General features: G+C 41.2%; 2 protein-coding genes across 5 annotated transcripts; one reads left to right on the top strand and one right to left on the bottom strand.

Annotated features, from left to right (window-relative positions):
• The first annotated feature begins 71 nt into the window (after positions 1-71).
• On the top strand, positions 72-5,618 carry LOC102721997. 3 transcript variants are annotated; one of them, XM_015834212.2, is made up of 9 exons: positions 72-328; positions 937-1,386; positions 1,878-1,955; positions 2,582-2,644; positions 2,812-2,874; positions 3,638-3,700; positions 3,825-3,884; positions 4,199-4,336; positions 4,756-5,618. In XM_015834212.2, the coding sequence occupies exons 2-9, from the start codon at positions 976-978 to the stop codon at positions 5,164-5,166; spliced, it is 1,287 nt and encodes a 428-aa protein (XP_015689698.1). In that variant the 5' UTR covers positions 72-328; positions 937-975; the 3' UTR covers positions 5,167-5,618. The 3 variants fall into 3 exon arrangements, with proteins under 3 accessions (XP_015689698.1, XP_015689697.1, XP_006650038.1); XM_015834211.2 differs by having other exon boundaries at positions 934-1,386; XM_006649975.3 differs by having other exon boundaries at positions 73-328; positions 934-1,386; positions 1,893-1,955.
• Positions 5,619-5,675: 57 nt separating this feature from the next.
• Positions 5,676-10,804, bottom strand: LOC102721717 (probable inactive receptor kinase At5g58300). Of its 2 annotated transcripts, none has more exons than XM_015835811.2 (3): positions 10,592-10,804; positions 7,000-8,348; positions 5,676-6,664 (listed from the first exon to the last, which is right to left on the bottom strand). In XM_015835811.2, the coding sequence occupies exons 2-3, from the start codon at positions 8,270-8,272 to the stop codon at positions 6,030-6,032; spliced, it is 1,908 nt and encodes a 635-aa protein (XP_015691297.1). In that variant the 5' UTR covers positions 8,273-8,348; positions 10,592-10,804; the 3' UTR covers positions 5,676-6,029. The 2 variants fall into 2 exon arrangements, with proteins under 2 accessions (XP_015691297.1, XP_015691298.1); XM_015835812.2 differs by having other exon boundaries at positions 7,000-8,345.
• Between the last annotated feature and the right edge of the window lie 3,445 nt (positions 10,805-14,249).

Here is a 14,249-nt window from a genome sequence, read left to right as displayed (position 1 = left end):
AAAGGCCCATTTCACGCTACGAGATTCGGGCAGCACACGTGTAGCAGTGGGGAGGGGGTCGCAGCACTCGCACGCCTTCCTCCCCCCATCTCGCGCGGTGGCGTGCGAGCGCCGCGCCGCGCCGCGCCGCGAGCCTCTGCGACAAGCCACCGGCCGTTACGCTTACGCACGCACGCCTCCGCCCGCGCAGTCGCGACGCAGATCTCCACCTCGCTGTCTTCCTCCTCGCCCAGAAAGTCCACCTTCTCGGGAGAGCTCTCCCCGCGGTGCTCCCGAATCCCAACTCTTCCCCAATTCGAGCCGGGGCGGAGGCGGAGGCTGTTCTAGGGTTAGCTCTCGCTACACCGGCATTTCTCGCTATCTTTGTGACTGATTGATCTTATTCACCGCGGTTCCCTCTTTAAACTTTTTTTTTGCGTTTGAGTTTACGGTTAGACGCTTTGTTTGCATAGAACTGGCACGGGCTCGTGCTCCGGTTGTCTCTCTCGCCTGCTATGTGATGCGCAGCCATGACTTTTTTTTCCCCCCACGATATCTATGCTTCTGCCAAAAAATGTGATATAGCATATTATGATGGGCTTGTCCCTTATTGGGGGAAAAATATGTGAGTAGCCGATGGGCATAGGCTCTTATCAGCGGTTCGAATTAGTGATTTCGTATATAGTAGCGCAAGGATTCGCAGCTAGAATTTCTGTCTTTGTGTTGGCATCAGTTGATAAAGTGGGATATTTTACTTTCGTGTGCTTGTCGTACATATATTTTTAATTATTGCAAGTGACAAAGTTCTATTGGTTTATGAGTTGGGAGCTAAAACTTGTGTACAAAGCTGTTTTTTCACTTAATATTGGCTCCATCTTTAGCACATGTCATTTATCTGATGAGACAGCTTATCCGCTAAATATTGTTGTAAGTTGATTTCTTTTGTTGTATTAGTAGGTAGATAAATCTTGTAAGGGCTCGGCTTAGCAACCGGAGATGGATGCTAAAAAGAAGAGGAACAAGAAGAAGAAGGGAAACCAAGGGAAGAACACTGGTGATGCCGTGTCCAGCACTGCAGAGACTCCCATACAATGCCACAGTCATGAGTCAGCCCCTAATGACCATCATAATAGCACTGATGCTGATGATGCAATGTCCACTGCTGGAGAGGAAGCTCCTCAGTACCAGAATCATGAGCCAGATCGACAGGCAAATCATGGTGGCACAAACACTAATGATGCCATGTCCTATGTTGGAGAAGGGATTCCATCATACCAGAACGTTAAACCTGCCATGACAGAGGAAAATCACAAATTCAGTACTGTAGCCCATGTCAATCAGAGGAATGTTGAGATGTCAGACTCCACCGTGGAGCTTGATATGCACAGACTATATGAAACAAAGCTTGTAAGTTTCTACCAATTACTAAATATTGATTCAATATGTTCTTATGCATAGTGTCAGTTTACAATGCTTAGCGGAAGCAGCTTTTACTACCACTTAATTGACAGTGTGCATTTATCTGATAAATGCCATCTTCACCATGCAACAATACATTCCATTAGTAGGTTTGCCACTAAAAGTTGGCAATGCCATTTTCTTTTGGAAATGTGAAAAAAGGGGCATGCTTCCATGTTGCTGGATTGTGTTGCGTGCAGTCACAATCGTCCATATAGTGAGCTAAGACCCTATAAGCTTTCTCTCTCCCCTATGGCCATACCTTTTTTCTCCTCCCCACTACTTGTTTTCTTAGTCTCCTCCCTACATTGTTGTGCTGTAACCATTTTACTTTCTTCCTGTTGCCCAATCCTAGCCACCTACCGTGAGCCAATAGTTGAGCTCGTTGCTTTCGTACCAGGTGTTAAGTTTCTCAATTGTATCTCATATTTTAATCTCAGACTTTGCCAATGCAGGATAAATTACATGAGGCGATAAAGCAGTTGGAAGATGAGAAGAGTTCGTGGCTTCAAAAAGTGGTCCGTATCTGCACTTGTGATTGACACACGTGGCAATTTTTTGTATCCGTAGTATGTACCATTGCTGTTTTATCTGAAAATACAGGGTCCAACTATGACTCTTTGATGGCTGCCTATTTGTCTGAAATGTATTTTGGGTACCTTAATACATTACAAAATATGCATACAATATCCCCATACCAAACACCCGCAAAATTATTTTAACTACGAGGGCTTTGACACCAAAAATTTTCATTTGATTATTTGATAATAATGCTGTGCTGTTCCAGCGCACAGCCTCCTGTGCTGAACTGCTGATTAAACAGAAATGAGAATATCTGTCTGAAACAATTTTAGATTAACTTCTCCACATTATAACAAAGTGTATCCTGTGATTTGTAATTTGCGAAATGAAGCATCTGCTTCATCCATTTGTTTCCTCAATCTGTTATCTCTGTTTGGTGATCATGACTTTTGTTGTTTTGCTTGTTAAAGACTTAAAGTAGTTTCTAACTCTAATACATGTTTTTGGATTGAATAGTTCATTGCAAAATGTGAATGAATGCTATTTTGGCAGTAATAGAAATGCCATGTAAGAAATAATGTTGTCATGTAAGAAACATTTTTTTTAATTCTTTTTCCTGCAGAGCATCATGGAGAGTGAGCTTGAAAAGTTGCATAACAAAGTGGATTACCATGCACAGAATGAGGTGTGTTTGTGCCCTTGATGCAACCACATGCTATTTTTTCAACCAATATAGCTGGAATAACTACCTTACTTTCATACTCAAGATTTTCTGCCTTGTGACACAGTAAAAATGGAAAGGTGATATGAATTACTAATTTTAGCTGAAGTTCTGTTTGATCCAATCTCTAGGTCCGTTTGGAGGAAAAACTCAATAATCTACAGAATGGGTACGATCTGCTGATCAAGAAGGAGGTATGTATTTATTTATTCTACTGATCTCTTTACTCATGTGGATACACGTACCAGTCTTGACTGTAATCAGGAGTTCTGAATTTCACAGATCAACTTTAGTTCCAGTTTGTGTTTTTGCGCCTCTATAAACCAGCAAATTATGCCCTCTTCACTTAATACACTTCGCATCCAAGTTAGGAAAATTTGGTCAAGTATGGCTGGCATTTGATTCATGACCACATATGTCTCCTGTCACACTTTTTTAGGTCCTGGCCATACATTTTTCTAGTCAAACTTTCCACAATGATGGTTAACTAATAGCCTTGATAAAAGTTGTGGCTTTCCACACTTCTGTTGCCAAACTTTGGTCAGCAATAAAACATGCTTGATAGTAAGCATTTCTTTCATTTCACTTGATAGTTGATACACTGACTGCCCCTAATATTTGAAGTGTCTTAACCCCTCTTGTGGAATGGGAACTGGGAAGTAAATCAGGCTTAAATTTTCAGCCACATATTTTCGCTTCTGCTTATAAGCCAAAATTTGAATTTCAACATTAAATTTGGAGTTGATATTGGGGTTTTTTCATCGTAATTTATTTTTCAACCTTGACTTTTAGAACCTATGAACATGCATATAAAAGTTTTATTCACATATTATTTTTCGCTTGCAATATGCCAAATGATCACCCCCTTTGTTAAAATTGATGACACAGTGTTGTCTGTCGTGTTTGTCCTTTGTTATCTGTTTGTGCTGTAAACTTCTATTCCCTAATTTCATGTAGGAAGTTCTGGGTAACAAAGTCAGGTGCATAGAGGTCATCAACGGTGCATTAACTCATCAGGAGGTAATGCATGAATCACTAGTTTCTCTTACAATTCTTATTTAGGATTTGCGGTGAAAACATCCTAGGGTTGTTTCTTTCCTACTCCTATCTTTTTTTTGGCTGACATTTTGCTCCTTTTCTTCAGACATCTCTTAAAGAAAGATTAAGTGGACTGGAAGAAACAAATAAAGCACTGCTGGTACAGGTATGACTACAAATTCAACTATTTGTGATTTTTCTTTTTAGTTAATGTGTGATACCCAGTTAGATTAAATGAAGTAAATGACTAGTTAAACACTAAGTTTGATAGGTGGTGGTTTTTATGTAATCTGCAGCATGTGGTCTAACATTTCTCCTCTTCAGAAAGGTCTTAAATCGTATATACTTAAACTCTCCTGATTTATTTGTGAGAAATTGAATATGACACGTTTAAAGCTTTGGTGCTTTGGTTTTCATTTGCAGTGTTAGTAGTTCTGCTTATACCGTCTGATATTACTATTTAATAACAAAGCCTGGCAGGTGAAGATGCTGGAGGGAACTTCAAGCAATACTGTTGAGGAAAGACAGAAGTTAATAAAAGGTTTAGATGAACTGGTGTCTAGATTAGATGCCTTTGAATCAAAGGTTGCTGTTACTGAAGCCTCCCATGCTAAAAAGGTAAATGTGATGAAGAACGTCCCCTTTTTTTTTAATTTGGATATAACTACCTGTGTTCAATTTGGTAGGCATCTATATAATCCAGTGAAACTACCTAGAGAGAAACACCATTTGATACCAGTAGTTTCTGGTGCATAAAACGCTTCACCATCCAGATTCTAGTGCATAAGATGGAGACATGGTAATTCAGGTCTCTGAAAATAGTGTGATGGATCAAACAAATTTTACCAGTGTAGTTCTCCACAAGCAGACTATTTGTTTTACTTTTGGTAAGACATATGAGTCTCAGCATGCCATGTGACCGAATATTGATTGTCTGGAAATCACAGTTTGTTAGGATGCATTGGGGGTCTCATTACCCCTTACTCTATTGAGAATTTAAATTTAATTTCTCATATATACAAAATGTCTCTCTGCAGAGGAATGAACTGATTGCCGATAGAAGTCTAAGCAGTTCTGGGACGGTTACTTCTGTGAATAATCTTATCAACGAAAGTTCTAGCAATGCCTATGCTAGTAATCATCTAGAAGAAACTCCCATGCATCTTCCAGAAACATCTATCGATGATGTTGCTTCCCAGGCCATCATTGATGTGAATGCATATCAAAGGTCAGCACAAAACTTTGATGAGCCAAGAACAGGCGAAGAAATTGTGCCAGTTGCATTAGATGATATACAGATTCATGAGGATGATCCACAACCACCAATAGCAGATGATGAGGCAGAGGAGGTTCCATTCTCTGATGCTCCCATCGTCGGCGCTCCATTCCGTTTGATTTCATTTGTTGCTAGGTATGTCAGTGGTGCTGATTTGGTGAACCAAAAGTAGTTTTTCATTATACCATCAGGCAGCTTGAGATCTGTATTTTTGGAAAGAGGAGGATGTGTGCGATGGATGCATTCGATTAAGCGGAGATATGGAACCTCAGTTCAGTTCTTGGTAGAGTGCTCGTGTCATTACCAGCTTTTCTTCCTCCCCTGTCAATTTTTTTCAGGGGCAGCAGAAGTTCTTGTTCCCAAGTTATACACATGAGGCCTTTGTGCTATTTCCCTTTATACCAGTCTGACCATCTAGGGGGTGTATTGGCCATATTTATTCTACAGAAAACTGAAATTTTGGTATTACAACAGATTGTGAATGCATTTAACCATGACCATGTGTCTTGAGGAAATTTAGCCACATGTATTTGATTTAATTATTGCATTGATTGGATGATGCTATACTTTTGTATGTTTTTGAGCTTTGGGTGTCTCTGATTTAACGTTTGGCCCTGTGCTGTCGCGCTGTTAATTTGTATGCTGTCTCTGCTCATATGGATGTCGAGTTTTACTTGCTTCCTCATTTGCGATTTTGCATACCGATGAAAGACAAACACAAACACATGAACGGATGCTCACATAAAGGAGCTAAACAGCTAATCAAACCTTGGTAATTTTCCCCCCAGGGAAAAGGACTCCACTAGTGAACAATTTCTAACGAACACCTGAGCACAGCATGTAGGCATAACAGTTAGGAACCCACCAATATTAACTTGCACATCATGCAATGCTTCTACATTGTGCCAGTGCTGAAGCTTCTGGCTTTACATTGATTCAAGACATCACTACCAGCTCCAAATCTAACTGATTTGCAGCAAATTGCAAACATACCCATACCACACCAGAATACCAGATCCACGGCTCGTCAGGGCATCACGCCGACGGAGGGTTGGATTCCCTGCAGCCGTTCTCGTTGGAGGACTCGCGGCTCTCCGGAGCAGACTGCCGGAGCTCCTCGATCACACTGATCACCTGCGCCATCGTCGGACGCCGGTCCGGGGACCGCGACGTGCACGCCATGGCGAGCTGGAGCATCTGGACCAGCTCGTCCTCTATGTTCAGGTACTTCATCAGCTCGACGTCGAACACCTCCGCGGTCCACTCCTCCCGGACCACGGAGTGCACCCACCTCGGTAGATCGACGACGTCGTCCTGCCCCTGCGACTGGAGCGGCGCCTTTCCGGTCAGCATCTCCATGAGGAGAACGCCGAAGCTGTAGACGTCGGACTTGTGGGTGAACTTCCTGGATTCGATGGCCTCCGGAGCGCGGTAACCGACGACGACGCGGGAGGTGCTGACGGGGAAGCTCATCAGGGCGCCCAGCCCGTAGTCCGAGACGTAGGGGCTGTGATCTTGGTCGAGGAGCACGTTGGTCGACTTGATATTGCCATGGGTGAGCTTTGAGCCGCCTTCTGAGTGGATGTGTGCTATGCCATGTGCTGTTCCAAGAATAATCTTCATCCTTGTATTCCAGTCTAATGCAGTCTTCTCAGCAATGCCCTTGATACCTGTTAATCAGAAGATTATGAGAAGATGAGAAAGAACTTGTGGTTGCATACTTGCATTGCATTTGTGCATGTAAATTAGTACTACTGTCTCCGTTTCATATTATAAGACTTTCTAGTCTTGTCTAAATTCATCAATTGATAAATGTATATAATTTATATATATATATGTCTAGATTCATTAGTATCCATATAAATCTAGACAAGTATAGAAAGTCTTACATTGTGGAACAGATATGTAGCTTTTTGCTACATCATGGATCGTTAGGTTTCTACTTGGCAAAATTGATCAACATACATGTGAATAAACATTTTAGTAGCGAAAGACATTAGCATACCGTGCAACATGGCTGAAAAGCTGCCAGTGGCAACATACTCATAGACAACAAGCTTCTCATCCTTTGAGTAGTAGTAAGCACGAAGAGGCACTAGGTTTGCATGTTTGCCTACCCTCCCTATGAGCTCCATCTGCTGCTCAAATTCTTTCTTCCCTGCCACAACATCTTTTAGCCTCTTGACAACCACTATGGTGCCATCCTCAAGTATAGCTTTGTAGGCAGTCCCGTAGCTCCCCTTGCCAAGGACTTCGGCAGAAGCTCTCAGTAAATCCTCTAGGTCAAAGTTGTAGCTACATCCATCCAAGAAAACCAATTTGTTCTTCTCGGCCATTTGGACACCACTACTGACTTGCTCTTTGCGCTTCTCGATCCTTGCATTATCAACACCCTTTCCATTGTTATCCACCACTTCATCTTTCTTCTCCTTCCTCTTAGAGAAGCACGCAACAAATACCGCAGCAGCTAGAAGAAATACAGCTGAGCCCCCAACTGCAGCTGCAATTATAGAGCCAGTACCTACTTTCTTCCCGCGATGTGGCAATGCTGCTGGTGGTGGTAATGAAGATTCTGGTGAGGACGTTGGTGAAGGAAGAGAACATTCAGCTAGGGGTGGTCCACACAATCCAGGGTTCCCCAAGAATGAACTGTTTGAGAATATTTGAAGGAAGGGGGGAATTGAGCCATTCAGCTCATTGTTGCTCAGATTTAACTGTCTTAAGCTAGGAAGTTTGAGGTTAGGGATAGGTCCAGAGAGAGAATTTTTTGACAAGTTCAGGGTAGATAATTGAGTAAGATTTTGCAGACTTGCAGGGATTTGTCCAGTAAAGGAGTTGTAGGATAGGTCAATGGTATTCAGGGTTGGAGAGAAAAAAGAAGGCAAATCTCCTGACAGTTCATTATCTTGAAGAAATATGGACTGCAAAGAAGGAAGCGAGGTGATATCAGATGGAATACTTCCACTCAAACGATTTGATCTCAGGCTTAACACCTGGAGGGAAACAAGCCTGCCAAGAGTATTTGTTGGAATTGCACCAATCAGGCCAGCAGCGGGTACCCTAAGGGCAGATATGCGTGATCGGTCTGGGGAGCAAGTTACACCATGCCATAAGCACGATGATATGTTTAGATCCCAATTGAGTTTGTTGCCATGGTAGACTGCAGAGGCAAAAGCAAGGAGTGCTTGCTTCTCGGAGGTGATGTCTGCCGCAGCCAATGAGGTAAAAAGCAATAGCGACAGTAGAATCAAAGAACCTTCAAAAATTTTATAGCCCATTAGAGGTGTCTCTGAATCAACTAGACTAAATGAACAATATCACCATCTGTTTATATCATAGTAACTGCCAATCCTGCTGCAATAAAAAATGAAAAATGTCAGTGTTTAATCTTGAAAACTAACAATAGAGCTGAAAATATGACTAACTGTCTTTTAAGTCATAAACCCTCAAGAGAATATAGCAATATGAGCAATCACAACAGATGTATGTGTGCTAAGTCCAGAACTAAGCACAGTTGCATGTTTTTCAAGTGCAGTTATGCAGACAAGCGTGCCTGTGGAGTGGAAGCATAAAAAGCTGGCAGCTTGCCCCGCAAGAGGCCCATGCCAAGAAAAAGACCAAGGCACTTTCAAAAGAAAAAAGGACCCATCAAAGCCTAATGATTTTAACAATTCTTGTCCAAATTAGTGCAGCCGCTTTTTTTCACAAAAGAAAATAAAGAATGCTAGTAAAGGTGTTATCCTGCCAGATTGGTCAGTGTGAATCATTACAAAACATGTAGGGAACCCTCCTTGGTTTTCCTCTATGAGAACCTCGCAGCCAATCACTTTACTGAGCCTTGTTACTTACTAAAGAGGTGACTTTGAGATTCTCTATCAGTACAAAGCAGTGTGTAAATCACGGGAATAAAACCATCGATATCTAATCACCACAAGGGACAAGAATTATACTTCCAAAGAACGGCGCTAGTTTAATTTCAACTAAAATATGCGATTTAAAGTCACCAAAACAAAGCAACTAAAGGGGGTTAATTGAAATGGTAGGGTCGACGTGTAAAAGACAAAAGACATCAATAAAGAAGAGAAAGAGGAGCAAGAAGGAAAATAAATAGTTCAATACTGGCCACATAGATGAGCATATCACATCGTGCACAACTTTCTTGAGTGAAACACTAAGTATGGTGGTATGCTTACCGAGAGCTAAATTCAATCTAGCATATCAACATTAGTTGCTAGTGGGTGTTCAGTTTGGCGCCTACGATTACCATGAATGACATTAGTAGTGCTACGGTTTCTTAAGTAGGAGTAGTGTAGGAAATGGCACGCTTACGACATGTTAAGTTTCGTCACATAGGATAGCACGCTTGAGCTCGAAATTCAAGCAGTCAGAAACTAGAAAAATGCAGCCTTGCACTTTTCCATTATCTAAAAAACAGATAATTGCAGCCTTACACAGCTGCACGCAGTTTTAAGCTAATCATTGAGTGAAATCAATTTCATCCTAATTAGGGATGAAAACGCAGCAGTCTTACCACTGCACAAGGGCCTCAGGCCGCCATAGTGCAACAAGGCAATGGCCACTACAAAAAAAGGCTGCTTGATCAGAGAATACCACTAAAGAAAGGTGAAAGGAAAAGTGAAGCAAATAAAGGCAAACCTGAACCCCTCTAAACAATCTAAAATGTGAACTAGGGAAGCTAGGGCACTGGCAAGGAGATGCTTGCGGGGAGATGAGCCGGAGTGATTGCACATGCCGGGTTTTGCAGCATTGTTTACTGACTACAAGATCTTGGTTGGTGCACAATTGTTTAATTTCCACTTGAAGAGACCACATTTTTTTAACTTCGACGAACAATCGATTACTGGCATGATTTTGCAAGGGCTACGGTTCACATCTTTCTATCCACCTAGCACATCAAAACCAGTGTCACCGTGCGTATGGCGCTATTCTACCGTAATAACCAATTAACCATGGTAGTGGACTGGTGATAGTGCTACTACTACCAGTCTACCAATACTAGATCCACTATTTCAGCTGGAACGAGAAACGCAGAAGGTAACAAAAAGACCAAACCCTGACTAATGCTCGTCCTATCCTTAGTGTTTAAGCAAAATAAAATAAAAATAAAAGTTTGACCCACCTGACCTCCCTGAGAGGGGGCTCTCTTTATCACAAATCACAGACTACTAGTGCGCTGGGAGTTGAGATACAAACACAACCTACTGAGCATCACACAGAGAGTTGTGCAGAGAGAGATTTGTGAGCTGTGACCATAATCGAGCTCAGTAACCAAAGGTCTAAAATGCGCATCGAAAAGCTTTGCAAGAATTCAGGGTTCTTCAGATAACAGGAAAATAAAAAGGAACTACACGCAAACATATTCAGGGCGCGCTACTAATAATCCCAACAGAGTGGAACCTGAAACGCAACGATCTCCCGGAGAGAAAACAAACACTACAGTCTACAGTCTACAGGTGTAACAAAACGCCCAAGAACAGCCGATACAGGGAACAGGAAAATAGAAGAAAAAAAATACGATTTTGACAAGCGAAACAAAAAGACTCAAAAGGCGCGAGGGCGGGGGCGGGGGGCGGTACCTCCGGTGGCTGGCGCAACCGCTGCCCTACGAGGCTACGATGAACTGACGACGATTCAGTCGGTGAGCAATGCGGCGGGGAGTGGAAGAGGAGTGGCGGGCGGATGGGCAGAGGAGAGGGGAGGAGTGGGGAAGAAGCGTTTAAAAACGAGGAAACGGAGGAGGTGGGTTTGCTGCCGACGAGGCTGCGGGCGCCGGCCAGAGCCCAGAGCCGCAGTAACTGTTGCGTTTGCGTGGGTGCAGTCGCAAAGGCGGAGGCGGAGGCGCAGGCGAGACGAGAGAGCAGCACGCTCTTCTCGCTGCCGCCCGCTGCGCAGTTTTACCGTTTTGCCCCGGCCTGCGGCACGGCCGCCGCGGCGAGATGCGGGGGCCCGCGCGGTAGGGTGGTCAAAGCTCCGGAGTAAAAGCGCAACGAACAGCTTACAGCTGTACCATCATGCTAGTACACTGGTAGGCTGGTAGCATGGCTCTCGCCGGGGAATCAGGTGCGTTTGATCAGTGTTAAAGCTGTAATCTTCGGAGGGGTTAGGCCATGTTTACTTCCAATTTTATTTCCAAAAACATCACATTCAATTTTCGAACACATAAATGAACATTAAATATATATAAACACTAAAATCTAATTACACAGTTATAAGGAAAATCGTGAGACAAATCTTTTGAGCCTAATTATTACATGATTAGCCATATGTGCTACAAACTAACATGTGCTAATGACGGATTAGTTACACTCAAAAGATTTGTCTCACGGTTTTCAAACGGAATCTGAAATTTATTTAGTAATTAGACTACTTTTAATACTTCAAATGGGTGACACTACGTGTCGATGTGATTTTTCTTCTAAAAATTTTTAGAAACTAAACAGGGCTTAATTTGTAAGTGTCGCTCGTTAGTTCCTACTTCTATCTCAGTCTACGTCCTAAAAAAAATTAGGCTAATCATAAAAAAGCCAAACGATATATTTACAGTCAAAAAATAATTTGAGAGTATCTTTTCTTGGTGCTAAAAAATGAACTACTATAAAAATCCCAAAGTCATCTTAAAATCTAAGATTAAAAATTTAAATTTTAGATTATAAGCATAAGCAAAAATATGACTTTTTAGCTACTTTATTCTCACAAATAATTTATTTTTAGCGATTATTGTATTTTTGAGCGATCATTGCTTACCGATTGAATTATCGTAAAACAGTGGATAAATACGTTGGGAACTTGGGATTTGAAAAATAAAGGATAAATACTTTGGGGTTTGAACAAAATAAAGGACGTTCTAGCTATTTTTGTATTGGTATATATAAAGTAGGTTAGAAATAAAGTATTTTAATGAAAAGAGTAGTTGTGATTTGTGAGAATAACTATATATGAATTGAAAAGATGAGTTATTTTGGGCTATAAGCAGTATGAAACTTCTACCAAGTTTAGTTAACAGCAGTATGGCTCCATTCGACGTGACAAATATGTTTGGATATTTTTTTGAGCTCTTTTACAGGTATTTAGGAAATAAACAACTGGAATAACTAATAAAAAGTAAAGATATTGCTTTAGAAAATTATATGTCAATGGTTTTTTTTGCATAAAATGCACCATTTAAGGGTTTGAAAATGTGCCGATAAAAATCATAATTTATAATGTATCTTGACCGCAGCCTGAACATCTAGCAGAATGGTCTAACTTCGGTTTTACTAGAACATATTATTTATTTTGTAAGGAAGAAATCAATAGTATGTCAAAAGAAAGAAAATTGGATTTAGTACGCCGGTCATATATATTGTCACAGATGCTTGTTTTTTCATTTTTGTGGGAACAGAAGGGTATACTATCTTCGTTCACCCTAGTGATTCGTCGGCAAACGACGGGAACAGGTCGCCACCTGCATATAGGCGTTCGTTTCAGCACTTCGGGCTGAGTTGATTCTCGCTTTTCATTAGTACGTTTTTTAAACAATTCAATGATGTTTTTCGTGTTAAATTTTTTCTATATAAGTTATTTTAAAAGATCAAATAACTTATTTTTTAAATTTTTAATAAGTAATACTTAATTAATTATATATTAATTATATTTATCGTTTTCCATACGCTAATCAGCTTTCTTTCTTGACATTCACCGAACGTAGCCATAGAGCATGGAGTACCTTACCGTAAAAGTGTCCTGCTTCTTACACGGCATGCATAGTGAGTACACTAGCAAGCAAAATTGTACTCAGTTTCTTACTCGCTGAGGCCTTTTTTAGTTGCTAATTTTTTTCTAAAACCATACCATCAAATTTTCGGACACCTAAATAAGCATTAAACGTAGATGAAACGAAACACTAATTGCATAGTTATGTGAGAAATTGCGAAACAAATCTTTTGAACATAATTAGTTTATGATTAGCCATAAGTGCTATAGTACCAGATGCGCTAATGGTGGATTAATTCAAAATATTCGTCTCGCGGTTTCTAGGCGAACCGTGAAATTCGTTTTTTCATTCGTGTCAAAAACTCATTCCGTCATTCGGTCAAAAATATGACATCTAAACATTTTTATTTCTCCAACTGCACACTCGCTAAGATTATCCGTCGTCTGGAAGCTTCAATGAACAAGGCAAATAAAGGAGATGGGTGCGAACCAGTTTAAGATTTGTAGGAAGGCGGGCAAGTATCAAAATCAGACACTTTATGCGCTGTGGAGGAGCTGTTTGGTTGAATCCGCAGCTCACATCACATCGCGGTTTTTGCTTGCTTTTCTCCTCCTCTCTTTTGCTCCCCCGGAATGGCAGATGCCACTGTTCTTTTGTCTTCAGTGGCATCTCAGACTAGCTGGAGTCTGGAGACCAGGACCAGCTGGGAAGAAACTTGGGGGTTTACTGTAGTTTCTGTTTCTTGGAGACGCAGTTATTATAGTGCTGTTAATCCTGCTGCGTTCAAGTGTATTTGTCCTAACTAGATTCTGTGATTTTGGTTGTTCTTGGAGATTGGAAGTTGGATATGTCCAAAAACCTGCAGGGGAGGACTGTCCATAGGCAGTGGGACAAAACGCTGGCGCTGCCCAAGAACAAGAACTAGACTAAATAAATGAAAGAGAAAAAAAAGGAAGATCAGAAGAAGCAGGAACAAAAATTGTATTCTATTGGTTTATATACGGAAAATGCAGCACCGGTGAATTGCTGATTCAACGTTGTTCATGTAGTTGGTACTTCCTGAAGCTTGCTGAGTGCCAACTGCCAATATATGTACAGTCTTTCCAGAGGACTGTAACAGCGGCGGGCCAGCCTGTGCTATTTACTGTACCAGTTTCTTCCATATATTTGTCTTATGTGGGGACATGGATCACATTGTCACAAGATGGTCAATTTCATTAGAATGGGGAAAATGAAAGGAAGAGAAAGAACACACGAACAGACGATAACTAGCATATGTCATATAGAGGGTTTGCCTTATCGTGATTATCATCTTGAGCCACCGGATGCGGCTTTTGTAAGCCGTGGCATAGCTTGAAAATTTTTGTGATGTTTTAAAATCAAAAACATGCTACAAAATTTGTCATGATAATCATGACATGTCAAGCGGTTTTCACATCCGAAACCATGATTTTCGATATTGATTGTACCACAATTATTATCAATACATATATATCACGATTATCGATATTCTGAAACATTTGCTCTCTTGCCTCGTGTTT

The sequence above is a fragment of the Oryza brachyantha genome, chromosome 3 (genome assembly GCF_000231095.2).
Source record: "Oryza brachyantha chromosome 3, ObraRS2, whole genome shotgun sequence".
Taxonomy (NCBI): domain Eukaryota; kingdom Viridiplantae; phylum Streptophyta; class Magnoliopsida; order Poales; family Poaceae; genus Oryza; species Oryza brachyantha.
Note: the sequence above shows the minus strand (reverse complement) of the source record. Positions and strands in the feature narration are given on the sequence as shown.